Source organism: Leptosomus discolor, chromosome 7 (assembly GCF_034619465.1).
Source record: "Leptosomus discolor isolate bLepDis1 chromosome 7, bLepDis1.hap2, whole genome shotgun sequence".
Classification (NCBI taxonomy): domain Eukaryota; kingdom Metazoa; phylum Chordata; class Aves; order Leptosomiformes; family Leptosomidae; genus Leptosomus; species Leptosomus discolor.
In genome coordinates this window covers 48,463,129-48,478,531 of record NC_141397.1, presented here as the reverse complement: position 1 = coordinate 48,478,531, position 15,403 = coordinate 48,463,129, and the positions used below count along the sequence as shown (strand labels likewise).

Genomic DNA, 15,403 nt, shown 5'->3' with positions numbered 1-15,403 from the left:
AAGGAGACTCCACACCCTTTCTGGGAAGCCTGTTCCAGTGCTCTGTCACCCTCACAGTGTAAAAGTTTTTTTCCTTACTTTATGGAATCTCCTGTGCTCCAGCTTGCGCCCATTGCCCCTTGTCCTGTCATTGGCCATCACCGAGAAGAGCCTCGCTCCATCCTCCTGACACTCACCCTTTATGTATTTATAAACATTAGTAAGGTCACCCCTCAGTCTCCTCTTCTCCAAGCTAAAGAGACACAGCTCCCTCAGCCTTTCACCATAAGGGAGATGTTCCACCCCCTTTGTCATCTTGGTGGCTCTGCGCTGGAGTTGTTCAGGCAGTTCCCTGTCCTTCTTGAACTGAGGGGCCCAGAACTGGACACACTATTCCAGATGGGGCCTCAGAAGGGCAGAGCAGAGGGGGAGGAGAACCTCTCTCGGCCTACTGACCACACCCCTTCTAATCCACCCCAGGATGCTGTTGGCCTTCTTGGCCACGAGGGCACCTTGCTGGTTCATGGTCATCCTGCTGTCCACCGGGACCCCCAGGTCCTTTTCCCCTACGCTACTCCCTAACAGCTCCGTCCCCAATCTATACTGGTACATGGGGGGGGGTCTTTCTCAGATGCAAGACTCTACACTTGCCCTAGATTCCTCCCTGCCCGGCTCTTCAGCCTGTCCAGGGTGAATCCAGCACAGCCTTCTGGTGTGTCACCCACTCCTTCCAGTTCTGTGTCAGCAGCAAACTTGCTGACAGTGCACTGTTCCCTCGTCCAGGTCATTGATGAATACATTGAATAGTACTGGTCCCAGAAGTAGGTGATATTTTTCACACAAACACCTCTAAAACTTTCTAAAGCAGTAAGGCAAGCAGTGATCTAACTTAAGTTACTGAGGTGTATGCTCATCTACTTGGAAACCTGTGTTTAGAAGTGATAATAATCCTGTTTAGAAAGTAAAAGCTAAAACTCAGTAGGCTCGTATATGGGTATAATACGAAATAGATGTTTGAAGAAGTTCGAAACAGGGCTTATAAAAGTAGTGGGAGATAAACAAACATGCAAACCTAAATCTCTAAGGAGTTGCAAAAAACTTCAGGAACAATGGAGGGGAATGGGTCTAGGAAGAAAAGTGGCAGGAGAGGGAACGTTATTCTGGCTAACATATGGTCAGTCATGCCTGTATAAATGCGATGCTGCTCACTTCTGCATATTACAGTTCAGGAAAAAGAATTCTCTAAGGTCCCTTCCAACCTAAGCCATTCTATGATTAGTAGTTGTGATCTTTGAAGGAAAAACCAGAAGAGCTGAGCTGGCTTACTTTACTGAAGAGACGAATGAGGAGAGACGTGGCTGCCATCTTTGCAGAAACTTTTCACATATACGAGGAGAATACCCTGAAGTTTCTTGTCCAGGCTTCACTGAGTGATTAACAGGTGTTAAGTGCAGCCAAGGTGACCTTTTGGAGTCTTCAGCTACACAGCAGTCTGTGCAACTGAGCAGTGACATCACAGAATAACAGCTATAGAATTTGTTGGAAGGATAAAAACAAGCTAGACTAAAGTTTTTTTTACCTCTCTTTTTGTAGCTAAATATTTCTTGACAAGCAAAAAAAGCAAGTTACTTGTTTTGCTTTCTTGACTTGACTATTTCCACATCCCTTTCAAGCCCTATATTTCGTAGGGCCTTTTAAAAAATGTTGTAAATAGGGTTGTCTTGCTGATTATGTAACAACATAAAAGCAAGCTTAATTATGTCCCCAGTATTAGGGAAATCTCTACTGCCCTTTGTGTAATGTCTTGTGGCCCTTAAGTAGGAAGGTGGCAGTGATCGCTGGGACAGTGCTGACAGAGCAACTTAGGGTTGTTGTCCCTGACTGAGAAGCCTCTACCTCATAATTTTAGGTTTAGGGGGCTGGAGAGGTTATTGGGATGCACAGAAAGTGAACACAGAGTGTGAATGGTGTATAACTCCTGGCTTCAAGGGATTTGGCAGAGGTGAGGGAGAAAAGCATCTGGAAATAGCTCTGAATTGGCTTATTTGGGATTGCGGGTGACAGTGCTGTCTGCATGATGGTCGTTAGAGCCTTAGGGTTGGGGACTTGGGATTGAGGAAATAAGATGACTAGCTTGGAGTTATTTGGTTTAATTTCAGTGATGGGCTGTGTGGGATTATAATTGAGAGCTGGAGATATCTGGGTTGGTACTGAGGGAGGGGAGTGGTGGAGTATTAGTGTGACAGGAGGTCTTTCCTTCCCCTGCCACAGCTATTTTCACACTATATTTATTGCGTGGGGTGGAGAGCAGCCCAGCACAGGAGCCAGTCTGAAGTCTTAAACTTCCAGTCCTAACAAGTAAATCTCTACTGATTATCTTGCTGAACTGCAAATAAAGAGCTTTCCAGGTTATGGACTGTGACAGTTTGACTAACTTTGTTTTGGCACTTAGTCTTAAAATAAGTGAATGCAGTACAGCTACATTTGGAATGTGTTTCTTTTACGTAACAAAATACTTTTTTAAAAAAAAGCTGACCAGTAAACACACTTAAATGTGACGATGCTTTTAAGATTTTTTTTTATTAGGCTGTGCTGTTTCAGGTTTAGCCTGTTCGTGTCTATTTTTCTTCTGAGTCTCATTAACATGAGTGTTTGGCATGGAAGTAGGATGACATCAGGGCACAAGCAATATATCTGTTTGCCATAAGGAAACCTATGCCTCTGCTTTAATTCTGATGTTTACCTCTGAAGCTTTTGCAGTTGCTGAATATGAACTGCTTAAAGCTCATTTTGTTTTGGTTTGGTGAAAGTCTGTCTCTGTTAATAACTTATACTAGCTCTTTGAAACAGATCTCTTGATAGCTCTGTATATTACAGAAACAGTGCTGAATAAACGACTTTGGGAGATGAACATCAAACCGATTTCCCTGAAAGCTCTTGCTGTCTGTTTATGGCAGTGTGACTGGTGCTTTCCTTTGTCAGGCCATCACAGGATATCTCTCTGAATGCTGGTTGTGCCCTATTTACCAGTGAAGGCTTGGGGCTGTTAACCTCCTGCAACACCTATAGATACAGGACTGACTCTCAGTTGGGAGGCCATGCTGGCAGTCTGTTAACAGGGAGATCAAGTCTTGATGCCAGTGCAAGTGAAATGAAGAAGGTTCAGTCCTATGCTGAAGAAATTAGCGGTCCTGAGCTTATGGTGTTGTGAAGACTGAAAGGATTTGCAAAAGGTGCAGGTGGTAAGATTGACTTAAGAAGCCTTCTTAAACAACAAACTTCTAAGGTCAGGGAGTGACAGTGAACAGCAGGGAGGGAGCAAGCTCTGAGAAGTCTTTCTTTGCTTTCTTTTTAGCGTTTGGAATTAATAGAGGGAGGTAGAAGCTTGTGTGTGCCTGGTAGATACATCAGAGGTAGAGAAGTAAAGACTTGGGAAAAGAGAAACATGCAGAAAGATCTGAGAAGTAGAACATTCTTCCTGAGCAGCAGGAGAAAACGAGCTCGACTCTTCTGGATGCTCAGGCTGTGATGTATTCTGCAGCTCATCCACTGGACGGTAACTGGGTAACTACATTCTCTAAAACCCTCTTACTGAGTTAATGGTAATTCAGTTTAAGGACATGGCTCAGCCAATTTAATGCCTCTTATGGAAAAAGACAGCCCATTTCACAGCTTCATTGCCCTGCTGCTTTATGGTGTCTGTGCTCGTCTGACCTGTGTTAAGCTCACTGAACTTTCAGAACACTAATGGAACACGAAAGTGTGTATAAGGCATGCACTTTGTGCATCTTGGGATTGGTTTGGGGACAGTAACACATGAGTGAGTGTACCATACTGTTAAACGACAGTAAGCTGTTAAGCTAGCTCTGCTGTTTTGTGAAAACTTTGCTCTTAGCAGAAATTCTATTTTGATACAAGTTAAGTCAATCTTAATGTCACTTACAGTGGATGTCTGATGTCTCATTGGTAGCCTATTACTGAGTTGATATGAAGTTACTTAATGCTTAGCACTGACTACTTGAAAATAAATACTCACAGATTGGTAGTAGTAAGTGGTGCGCTGACATAAAGAATGAATGTATTTACATAGTTTACCAATGAATTCTATTGTAACAGGGTGACTTACTCTTCTAAATGTAAAGCAAAAGTACATCTCACCAAGAATTTCACTATACTGTTAAAGGTATAGAGTAGCCTACTCTTCTGTATATGCAACATGAATTCAGAGTGGTAAACACATTTTATCTGTGGAGTAATATGGTGCTATACCTAGCACCAGTTAAAGCATGCATTTTCTGTTGTAAAAATATAACCAGCTATAAGGGGATTTTTGTTGTATCTGTGCATTTCTAGTACTTGAGAGTTTTAGATGGCTATGGCATGGGATCCTGATACGACTGTTTCAAGCTGGTTCTTGTCTTGTGTATCTACTTTATAACGCATTCCTCTTCTTACCCCATTGCTCCTGCTAGTGTCTTACTGTATGTGGATAGGATTGGGGTCATTGTATATCTCTGTTGTACCAATTTCAACTTAAATTTTTTTTTGAAAGCGTATGTAGTAAAAATGCTACTGCTTTTTTAGTATTTGAAAAAATTACTTATTTTGTTCTGTATGTACAGACAATCTGAAAATTCAAGTGGCTGGCCTGCTTCAGTTCAGTCCTTGGTGGCTGCTAAGTACAGAACCTTATTGTTTTCTTAAGGTTGCCAAATTTCTTGAATTAGTAAGCCAAGTGTGTGGTAAATACATGAATATCAGGTTAACTTTCATCTGCATGGAAACTTAACTGCATTGTGTTTGAAAAGACAGACTACTGACCAGGTCAGTAATAGCTGTTCAGATCACTTTCCCTTTTTTGTTAAATATCCAGTCAGAAGCTGCATAGTTATCATTTTGTCCCTTGGTACTATAACTCGGTGTTCTTAGAAAGCTTTAGGATTAAGGAAATAAACAGGAGCAAGTTTGATAAGTACTGTGCTCAAAAGCCTTGGACACTTGAATTCATGTTTTATTTCTGCTTTGTTGCCAGAAGAGGGAGTAGTGATCTAACTTTCTAATCTTTTCAAAATTATTTACATCTGTTCTAGCAATAGTATGTCAAATTGAATGTTTTGAAGGTTGTAATTTTTTATTTATTTTAGAGGCAGAGGGACTGAAAGGGGCTTGACAAGGATTTTTAGGTTTTGACACTTTAATTATCAGCCTTCTGGTTTGGAAACTGTTGTGGGATATTTCAGCCTCATAGTAAGCTTGCTTGTCATCTGAGAATGTTGTGTTGCATGGGGTTATTGTGTGTTTAAGTTTTCCTTGGTTCTGAGGTGGGATGTGTCATTGGAACAATGGATTCGTAATCTAGGGTAAATTAGTATCAGTTGGGTCAGTCTTCTTCAACAGTACAAATACTTCTAAACTAAGAACTTGAGAACTCCTTTTCCAAAGCTATGAAGATATGCTTGGTTATTTGCCTCAAGGAAGACCTTGTGACAGTGATAGGGGTTGAAGGGATGTGGTTGAAACAAGAACACAAATAATACATATGACAGATCTCAACACTGGCAATGCTTGACTCCTGGAGGGGAGCATGATTTTGATTTAAAGCAGTTGCTCTTAAGCCATACTAACATGAATAAAAGTGACTAAAAATTATGATTCAGCTAGTGAAGGTGTTTATGCTGCACAGATTTACTCAGAGGTGCTTAGTGTTTCGAACTTCAACATGTGAAAGTAATAAACTTATCCTGTAATGTGGTGTCTGTTTAGCACGAGAAGGACTTGAAAGCTCTTCTATAACTGTAGTGTGTAGGTTAGGAAAAGGTGTCCAGGTAACAACTTGGAGTTCAGTATTACTTAACTCAAAATAATGAGTAAAAGCAGTATCAACCTCTTTTTTTTTTTTTTTACTGGTGTAGCAGTTCAGTGTAAGGTGACTAAAAGCCAGTGTGGGCTTATTGGGGCAGAACAGCTTCTACACAGAAATTTCCTGTACACAGCAGTTTCATTTCTTTCTAGAACTGCTGTGTATTTCAAGACTGATTTACTCTCTATTCCTTACATATTACATAGGTCTAAGAAAATCTACAAAGAAGCGCAGTGAATCACCACCTGCTGAGCTCCCCAGTTTGCGGCGGAGCACACGGCAGAAGACCACGGGCTCCTGTGCTAGCACCAGGTAAAACTTAAGATAATGAAACAAGATTGCTTCAGTGGATTGATTTTAATGTCCTTTTCATGTATGAAAACAGGCCTTGCCTATCTCTTTCTTTGCTGTTGTAGAACAGCTGTTGTAGAAGTAGCTGTATCTTTTCAGGCCTGCTAGGTTACTCTGTACACCAGTGTCATGGATAGTGCATAGAATTGGTCACCATCAGACCTTCATAAGTCCCTCAGCTGTGGGGTGGAGGGAAAGAAACACCCAAAGCCAGTATCACCAAACACAAGAGAGAGAGAGTTCTAAACCTACTGTACATCATGAATAATAGAATAGATGACTTTAGAAAAATCAGACTTCATGGTACCACACAGGAGTCTTGCTTTAATAGTTTACGTTGTTAAGCTGACTCAGCTTGTCAGCAGCTGCATCTGAACAATACTGCAAATACCGAAGTACTTAATATACTTTCTGATGCAGGGGGAAAGTAGTCCTGAATTAGTAGTTTTAAACAGCTGCTAGTTTAAATGGGAAGGGAGAGTGTGTCCTGCGATGCAAAAAATTTTGTAGTTGCATATGTTCTGAAGCTAGACTTAAGAAGCCTTAGCAAGCTTTATTTTTTCTTACACCTAAACTACATTTAGTAGTTCCAACACAACTTGTTTTCCATCTTCCATGCCATAAAAAACACATTGTGAAGTCTGATTCTGTTGTCAAGTCTGCATTTGAATTTGACTGTTTACTTTGTAGGTGTGTGTATATATATATATTTGTAGTGGTGTTGACAGTAGTGTTTAAAAAAGCAAATTTAAAAAGGCTCATGTCCTCCACCTTCTCGCACTGAAAACCACGTTGAATATCAGAGTTCTCTTCGTGCTTTCAGTAGTTTAGAACTTCCTTTAAAGATAGTTACTGTCATTGAACTTCTTGCATGATTTGAACTCGCTTCTCTGTATGTGATTTGTAACTAATAGTCACTTTAATATTGCTTATTTTGACTATTGTGTTTTAGTAGACTGTCTTGTCTTGAAGGATATAATCTAAGGACCCAGTTGTAGTGCATTGGTATAAAAAAAATTCATGACCATGGTGTGTGTCAAGGAGAGTGTAGGAGTTGGATAATTTTGTGAAGACTGGATCTTACATGAATCTGTTTGTGCAACTTTGTGGTAGCGGTGTATATAAATGTTATGTGGTTTTGAGTAGTCTCACAGGAGTAAATCTCTTGTCTTAGTTCGTAAGATCTGGAACTCTGGTTTTTTGAATCTTTAGTCGGCGAGGCTCTGGCCTGGGCAAAAGAGGAGCAGCTGAAGCTCGCCGACAGGAAAAGATGGCTGATCCTGACAACAACCAGGATGGAGTTAACTCTTCAGCTGCACGTACAGACGAGGCTCCCCAGGGTGCTGCAGGTAAGACAAAATTCCAACCGAAGCATTTTTAGTATAGTTGCTGATATAGACTACTTTGCATTTAAAAATAATTAGATGGATCATGTTCTGGAGAGAGCTACTACTTCTGGTAGATAATTTTGGAAGGTTTTTGAGTGAGAGGGACCTTTACTTTTGAATCTGATCTCTTGGATATCTGGTACATGTGTCCGTTACACTTTTTTGTAGTCTCCAAACTATGTACAATAAAGTAGACTTTAGTTTTCAGGAATCCAATTTTTTTTTTTTAAAATGTGACTTCAGCTGATGCTGCATAAATTACTCTACAGCCAACTGAAGAGACACTAAACTGTTCAGAATGCATAAGGCATGCATTTACCTGTGAAAGCTCTTTTGTAACTACTCATAAATATTCTACAAATTTTCTGTTGAAATTGCAAGTGTGTCTGTACTGGAGAAATTTGTAACCAAGTTTATTCTTACTTGCTCAGTCCTATTGAATGGTACTTAATTTTATCATCTGGTCATAATCAGCAGTGAGTTCAAAGGAGCTTTCCAGCAGTTATGGTGGATTGTAGAAAATGTCAAATGTTCCCTGCTTAAAGCTAGCTACGTCACTAAAAAAATCAAACTTAACAGAAACTTAAGTGCAGCATAACACTCATAAGAAAAGCACACATTTAAGGGTGCAGGTAAATCTATCTGAAAGGTAATTTGCTGATCTAGTTGTATTCTTCCCCCCCCCCCATTATCTTGTGTTGATATAACCTCTCTCTTCAGCTTTTGTGAAGTATTAAACCTGTAGGCTGGTTTATTTAAAATGACAATTTTACAGAAGTATGGTGGTGGCAATGTTAAATACAGAGCATTTTTCTGATGGTGGACACTTTCCTTGATGGTGGAATTGATGCGAATTTCACAGCTTTCAAGGCACTGTAACTTGCATTAATCTGTATTTCATTTCTTTAGCTTCTAGTTCCGTTGCTGGGGCTGTAGGTATGACAACCTCTGGAGAAAGTGAGTCAGATGATTCTGAGATGGGAAGACTACAAGGTATAAAGTTGTTATTAATTTACCGTTTTCTTTTGTTTGCGGCCTATAAATAGCTGTACCTATCCAGATTCTGTATTGTATGTAGTGGGAAGGCTGTATTTTGTTTCTCTGTGAATGTGTTGCTTTGCTTACAGTAGTTCTGAAATAAGGAGTTACAAGCCTTAATTTACTGAAGATGCAAGAATTTGGAAGTAATGTCTGGAGGGGATGGTATAGTGTCCTTGCACGTGTTTACATGGTGTATAATACTACTGTTGATGATTTTTCAAGAGGAGGTGGGGGGAGAGGATTGAGAACTCAGTCTTATCAAGTGTGTAAGGTCAAATATGAAAATAAGTCTTTGCAAGAATGTTATCAGTTGACAGGGCAGGTTAGGCCTAGTGTTACTCCACATGCTTCTGGATAACATTTTTTGTGCTTGTCATTGATACTCATGTTGCTGTAAGCTTTGACCAAATGAAGTCTAAATGTTCTTAAAATGCTTGCTTTTGTGCTTGGGCTAAAGGATTCAGGGGTCTCAAAACCTGAGGGTACAGACAGGTATAAACTCATAGTGTATGTCCCGCAACTGTATAATGATTTTGCCACTATGCTGCAAGGAATTCCAAGATCACGATCTCCCTTGCAAATAGCAGGTTTTGGTTAATCTGGATATTTAATGTGGAAATTAGTGCAGTGTCACTGCCAGTTCACTTGCATGTAGTCCTCAGGAAGTGTAGGTACGCATCAGGAATATTGAGCTAAACTGGTTTTTACTATTAATCATTGCTATATTGATCAGCAGTAGTCACTGTTACTACAATAAAAATGAGAATCACCCACTTAAGTCTAGCTTAAGTAACACTACTGAAGAGTGTTGAAAAACAAAACCAAAAACCCCTAATATTTAGCAGAGTTTTTACCTCTCCTACTCATCAGCAAATTAAGGTGTGAACCTTTTTTTTTCAGTGTCATTTTTTTGGATTAATAGTGTCATTCAGTTCCTGGAGATGTGAAGATAAGCTTAACCTGTTTTACATACTTCGAGTTCACATTTGAAATAAGTCTGGTATATCTGCTATTCTAGATTGAGACTTAGAACAATTTAGTGGACCAGATTTCTTCTGTGAAATATAATCCTGGAAACTCAGTGGGTGATTTCTTAAAGGGCCTTAATGCTCTGATGGTACAAAAATGAGTTATTTGTTCCCCAAAGGTCATCTTTTTGGGTTTGGTTTTGTGGTGTGGGGTTTTTTCTAGAAATCAAGGTAGCTGCAGTCATCTAATCCTAACTCTTCTTTCTTTAAAGAAGTCAAAACTCTAGTAGTCTTAAGTTATAGCATCATGGAATTTAAAAATATACATAGAAGCTTTGACAATGGCTGTTATCCTCTGTTTGCTTTTAGCTCTATTAGAGGCTAGGGGTCTTCCTCCTCACCTGTTTGGCCCTCTTGGTCCTCGGATGTCGCAGCTCTTCCACAGGACAATTGGAAGTGGAGCTAGTAAGCAAAGTTTGTCTAATTTGACTTAATTCTTTCCACTTCCAGACTAGTAGAACTCAGTCACTAGTAAATTCTAATATTTGTATTAGCTTCATAGTATAATATATTTTACATGTTGGAGATTTGTATGTCATGATAGTGCTGGACCACTAGTCAACAATATTAATTTGCTTGTCTTCCTGTAAGGAAGAGAAATCTGCTTTAGCCGTATTTCTTTTCTTTTTTGGGGCATCTTAAATGTTCCCTTCTAGGTGGGGAAGGGAGGGTTCTTGCCTTTTCACCCCTTCCTTATCATTTTGTTTTGCATGATGGGCTGCTTAAAAAAAGACCTCTCCAACCCCCTTGGGTTTTCTGCTAGCTTTAAACAAATGCTTAATCTAGCTTTAAAACTATTAGTAATGTCAGTTCTAAAGTATGTTGTTTATAGTTTCAAAAGTGTCTCAGGTTTCAGACAGAAATTATTTCCTTCAGACAATGTGTCAGTGAGAACATGGGTCCTTAGTCTTGTTCCACCCTGTCTGCATTAAGCAGCTGGATAAGATGCATACCTTCTAGTCCAAATCTGTTTGGCTTCCCAGGAGAGCCAAAGGCAGCCTGTTACAGTGCCTGCCAAGAAGAGGATGGGGTCTCATAGATACTCCATGTGCTGTATTATCCAGGGGGTATGTTGAAAAGTCCTTTGCTTTATAAAGGTGGAGTGGTGTGTGTTCTGGCACCTGCTGTAGGTTGGCAAGATGGCTATGGTGAGCAGTGTGGTGGACTCCCTGTGCTGACCAGTCTGCACTGGAAAGACAGTCAAGAGTGAGATTTTTGCCTCCCTTTCCTATCTCCCCCCTTCTTACGACAGGGAAAGGAAATGAAACTACAATACAGAGGAAAACAAACTACCTCTGGTCTTCCACTCTGGCAGAAGTGTAGCATAATAGTTCCCTTGAACACTTAGGCTTTCTAATATCTGCTTTCCTAATCTTTCTTCTGGATATCTAGGTTCTAAAGCTCAACAGCTTTTACAAGGTCTCCAAGCCACTGATGAAAGTCAGCAACTACAGGCAGTGATTGAGATGTGTCAGCTGTTGGTTATGGGAAATGAAGAAACATTAGGAGGATTTCCAGTCAAGAGTGTTGTACCAGCTTTGGTAAAGATGAAATCTCGTATTTCTATTGGAGTGGTTTATATTTCACTCAGAATCTTGTTTAAATTAAATATTCTTTATATTATATATTCTTAGTGATATATATCTGTGCATATGTATATCTACCTATCTGTATATCATTATGTGGTTTTGAGGGCATGTTTTGCTGAATTTTTGATAGTGCTATTAATTCTTTAATAGATCAAGAATAGGTAGTGGCTCCTTTGAAACTTTTACCAAAATTCAAAGTCCTGAGTCAAAAGCTACAATATGGATTTATATGTTGATATTTAGATACTTTTTACCAAACTAACAATACCTGTTTGTTTTTTAAAAAAACAGATAACACTGCTGCAGATGGAGCACAACTTTGACATTGTAAGTAATTTTTACATGGTAAGTAACCTTTTAAAATTTTTTTTGAAATACAGAAATCTATCGTCTGAACTTAAAAACAAATATCTGTATATTTAATAGATGAACCATGCATGTCGGGCCTTAACATATATGATGGAAGCACTTCCCAGATCATCTGCTGTAGTGGTAGATGCAATTCCTGTCTTCTTGGAAAAGGTAAAATGAAATCAAAACAGTTGAACTAATCTGAGGGGATTTTTTGTTTTTAACTTGAAGATATACCATTAAGATAATGGCTTCTTTTCATAGCTTACTGGGTAATACATAATGCATGAGAAGCTTTTAAAAACAGATGTACACCTCTTCACACCCTTACTGAAAAGCACTGTCTGATTCACTGAGAGCTCTGTCTGATTGGTCTTGCAAAAATACTGTGTAATTATATGAACTGCTAACTCTTGGAGTAGCTATATAGCTAATGTAACCTTAAATTGGCTAGCTTGGTTACAGCTAGCAGTGCAGCTGCATTAGCTATGTGTCTTAGTACAGGCTATCAAAGTGTTAATGAAGATTATTGTTTTTACAAACTGATTTAAGAATTGATCTACAAGCTTTCTTGTTTTCTTATAGCTGCAAGTTATTCAGTGCATTGATGTGGCAGAGCAGGCGCTTACAGCCCTGGAGATGTTATCACGCCGGCATAGTAAAGCCATTCTGCAGGCAGTAAGTAAAAAAGAAAGCACTTTTACCTCTGCCAGTTCTATGTCTTGGTGATCTTCTGTGAAGATGAAATAAGAAAACAAGTTTCTGTGATTTTACCAGTACTGAGAGTGAAAATCATTGTTTTATTATAGGGTGGGTTGGCAGACTGTTTGCTGTATCTGGAATTCTTCAGTATAAATGCACAGAGGAATGCACTAGCTATCGCTGCGAACTGCTGCCAGAGTATAACACCTGATGAGTTTCACTTTGTGGCAGACTCTTTGCCACTGCTTACACAAAGGTTAACCCATCAGGTAAGAAGCTATTATAAAATGGGAAGTTTTAAAAGTAGTATAAGGTTGCGTCCAGGTATCTAGTTCATTACTGTGTATTATTTGCGTTTGCAATGTGATAATTGCTTTAAAGTTTCTATACTGTCAAGTTGTGATATTCTAATGTGCATGTGGACCTTTTGTTTTTTGTAAATGTGCTCTAAGGATTCATGACTCCGCTATTAATTTTGTAAAAAGAAATAAATAAGGTACTTCACCTTATCATGAGTAATAGTGGGTTTGTAGTCCTTATTGCCCACCAGGAAGAGGAAATCCAGTAGTGTTACTGTCCTTTTTTTCTTAACAAATGGGTTGCAAGGTTCCCTCCCACTTCACACTCAGAAAAGCTTCAGTTTCAATTTTTGTGGACTTTTTCTGATTTGACTTTTGGGAGGGCTCAAGGGTTTTTAAAAAGAAAGTTCCTACTCTTGCATAATAGTTTGAAGTGATGAGCCCTAAATCATGGGGCTCCTAAGAAGCTGCCCATGTTTGTAAATGACCCCTCACAATGACTGTTGCAACAAAAGAAATTTCCACATACTGCTTGGTTGGCAGATCCCTGTTAAAAAGGTGAAATTATTTTGTTCCTTAACAAATGCAACTAAATGGAAGCTTCCAGGTAATGGAATTGACATGTTATTGTTTTCTACGTGCTATTCTTGATTGTGCCAACATCTTCTTGCTGAGTGACTGCTTGAATCTTTAAGGCAGCTAAATATCAGCTTTAGGTGGTGCTTTGGAAACAGGAAGCACCATTCTCAGCAGTAGTAGGGACAAGTACCACCAACTCCTGTTCTCTGAAAAGAAGCTACAGCCCCCAAAAGTAAGATTTCAAGAAATTTTGAAGTGGAATTTTTCTGGGGGAAAAAAAATAATCTTGAGTTAGCTCCTAACAGAATAGTTGAGATTGGAAAGGACCTCTCAATTAGCTAGTCCTAACATCTTGCTTCAGCCAGGTCAACTAGAGCAGATTGCCCAGGACCATGTCCAGCTGATTTTTTTAAATATCTCCAAGGATGGAGACTTAACCTCTCAATCTCTGTTCAACCACCCTTACAGTAAAAGCATTTTGTTGTGTTCAGGTGAACTTTTTTTAGTGTTTCGATTAACTTTAACTAGAGCTATTTTTAGAGCAATCTTTTTACGATCTTGGTGTCTTTGGATTTGCTGTCTTGGCTGCACTGCATGATAAAAAAATCAGGCTTTGTGTAGTTTGTAGAACTGTAGCCTTTACTCCTGCTTATAATCTCTATCTCCTGTTGCTTTGGCTTTGTAGCTCTCTGCTCTTTTGTTTCCTCCTTGTGGAATCCAAAAAGGGTGTTATAGATTATTTATTAATCTCTAAAGGTCTGTAAAGGTATTTGTGTTTCAAGTGTGAGGTGTTTCCCAGGGAGTATCCATTTAAAATTCAGAGGTGTAGTATTCTGTAAAACGTGATTCAGCTGGCCTTTTTGGAGAAATTTTATGAAGGCCTCAAAATGACAGGGTAATCTAATGCAAGTTAAAATATTTTAATTCAAAAAATACTTAACTTTTTTTATAATAGGACAAAAAGTCTGTTGAAAGCACTTGCCTCTGTTTTGCACGGCTAGTGGACAACTTCCAGCATGAGGAGGTAAGGGTGTGGTTTTTTGGGGAGCGGATTTTTGTGTCCTCCTTCCCTCCATCAGTTTCTCCCAAGGGCTTACCTTTCAAAGCAGACTAATGTTTTCAATTTTGCTGTTCTTTCCTGAAGAACTTGCTCCAGCAGGTTGCTTCCAAGGACTTGTTAACAAATATCCAGCAACTCTTGGTAGTGACGCCTCCTATCCTCAGCTCAGGAATGTTCATCATGGTGGTGCGCATGTTTTCCTTAATGTGCTCCAATTGCCCTACACTTGCAGTCCAACTTATGAAGCAAAGTGAGTTCTTAATCTTCCATATTCTGGGGAACCTGTTTAAGTTAATGCCTACAGTCAATATGGAACTCTGTGCTCTTGGTTATACAAATACTGTGTTACTTTTAGTTTTCTCTCTCTTACTATGCTTCCACTGGGATACAAAGTTTAGATAAAATTGTTGTGAAAGTTTTTATCCTAAGGGTTTCTTTCCTGAGGTTCTTTCATGTCTCTAGCTGTTGTCACTGGAGTGCTCACCTAATTTTGAGTCTGTACTAGTTGCACAAGTTACTCTCATTCCAACATAAGTTGAATAATGCTTTTTGTAGTTTTTACCAGGTGGGGGAAACAGGATTTAAGGACTCTTCCTAAGGGAAAACATAGAAGTAGAAAACTAGTTACAGAAAAGTAATTGCTGTGTAGCTGTCTGTTCTCATTCATTTTCTTCATTTCATCTCATAAATTTTGACTTGTAATTTCAGCTGCCCTATATGCTCACACCCTTTTGTTTGTGCCCTGTGTAGTGAGTGGTATTTCCCCCTTAGATGTCCCTTAAAGGAAAAAACCTGCAAACTTAAAATAACCACAAACCACAGTCCTGAGAGCAAACACATTTCTTACAACATTTAGAGATGGCTTTTGTCTTACTGTCTACTGTCTGTTTGCTTCGGGCAGTGACTATCTCTTCTGCATAGTGTCCCAACACAAAATGGAGTCCGTATTGTGATGCAGCCAATCTCATGAATAACAATTTTCATAGATATTGCAGAAACGCTTCACTTCCTCCTTTGTGGAGCCTCAAATGGGAGTTGTCAAGAACAAATTGACCTTGTTCCACGAAGTCCTCAAGAACTTTATGAGCTTACTTCTCTTATCTGGTAAGTTATGTAGCCCTAGCTTTTGGGTCTGGTTGGTATGTTAAAATCGCTAAAACTTCTCTAAAACTAAGG

The 15,403-nt window shown here is 39.3% G+C and overlaps 1 protein-coding gene across 3 annotated transcripts in view; it reads left to right on the top strand.

Moving 5' to 3' along the window:
* Window positions 1–15,403, top strand: part of TRIP12 (thyroid hormone receptor interactor 12) — an 84,424-nt gene that overhangs the window by 40,022 nt on the left and 28,999 nt on the right. For all 3 annotated transcript variants that reach the window (XM_086468642.1, XM_086468641.1, XM_086468643.1), the window contains 12 exons: window positions 6,046–6,151; window positions 7,403–7,539; window positions 8,488–8,571; window positions 9,957–10,052; window positions 11,040–11,188; window positions 11,528–11,563; window positions 11,663–11,758; window positions 12,173–12,265; window positions 12,397–12,558; window positions 14,123–14,191; window positions 14,312–14,477; window positions 15,214–15,331. In XM_086468642.1, the coding sequence (XP_086324768.1) occupies window positions 6,046–6,151; window positions 7,403–7,539; window positions 8,488–8,571; window positions 9,957–10,052; window positions 11,040–11,188; window positions 11,528–11,563; window positions 11,663–11,758; window positions 12,173–12,265; window positions 12,397–12,558; window positions 14,123–14,191; window positions 14,312–14,477; window positions 15,214–15,331 (1,312 nt within the window). The remainder of the gene's footprint in view (window positions 1–6,045; window positions 6,152–7,402; window positions 7,540–8,487; window positions 8,572–9,956; window positions 10,053–11,039; window positions 11,189–11,527; window positions 11,564–11,662; window positions 11,759–12,172; window positions 12,266–12,396; window positions 12,559–14,122; window positions 14,192–14,311; window positions 14,478–15,213; window positions 15,332–15,403) is intronic.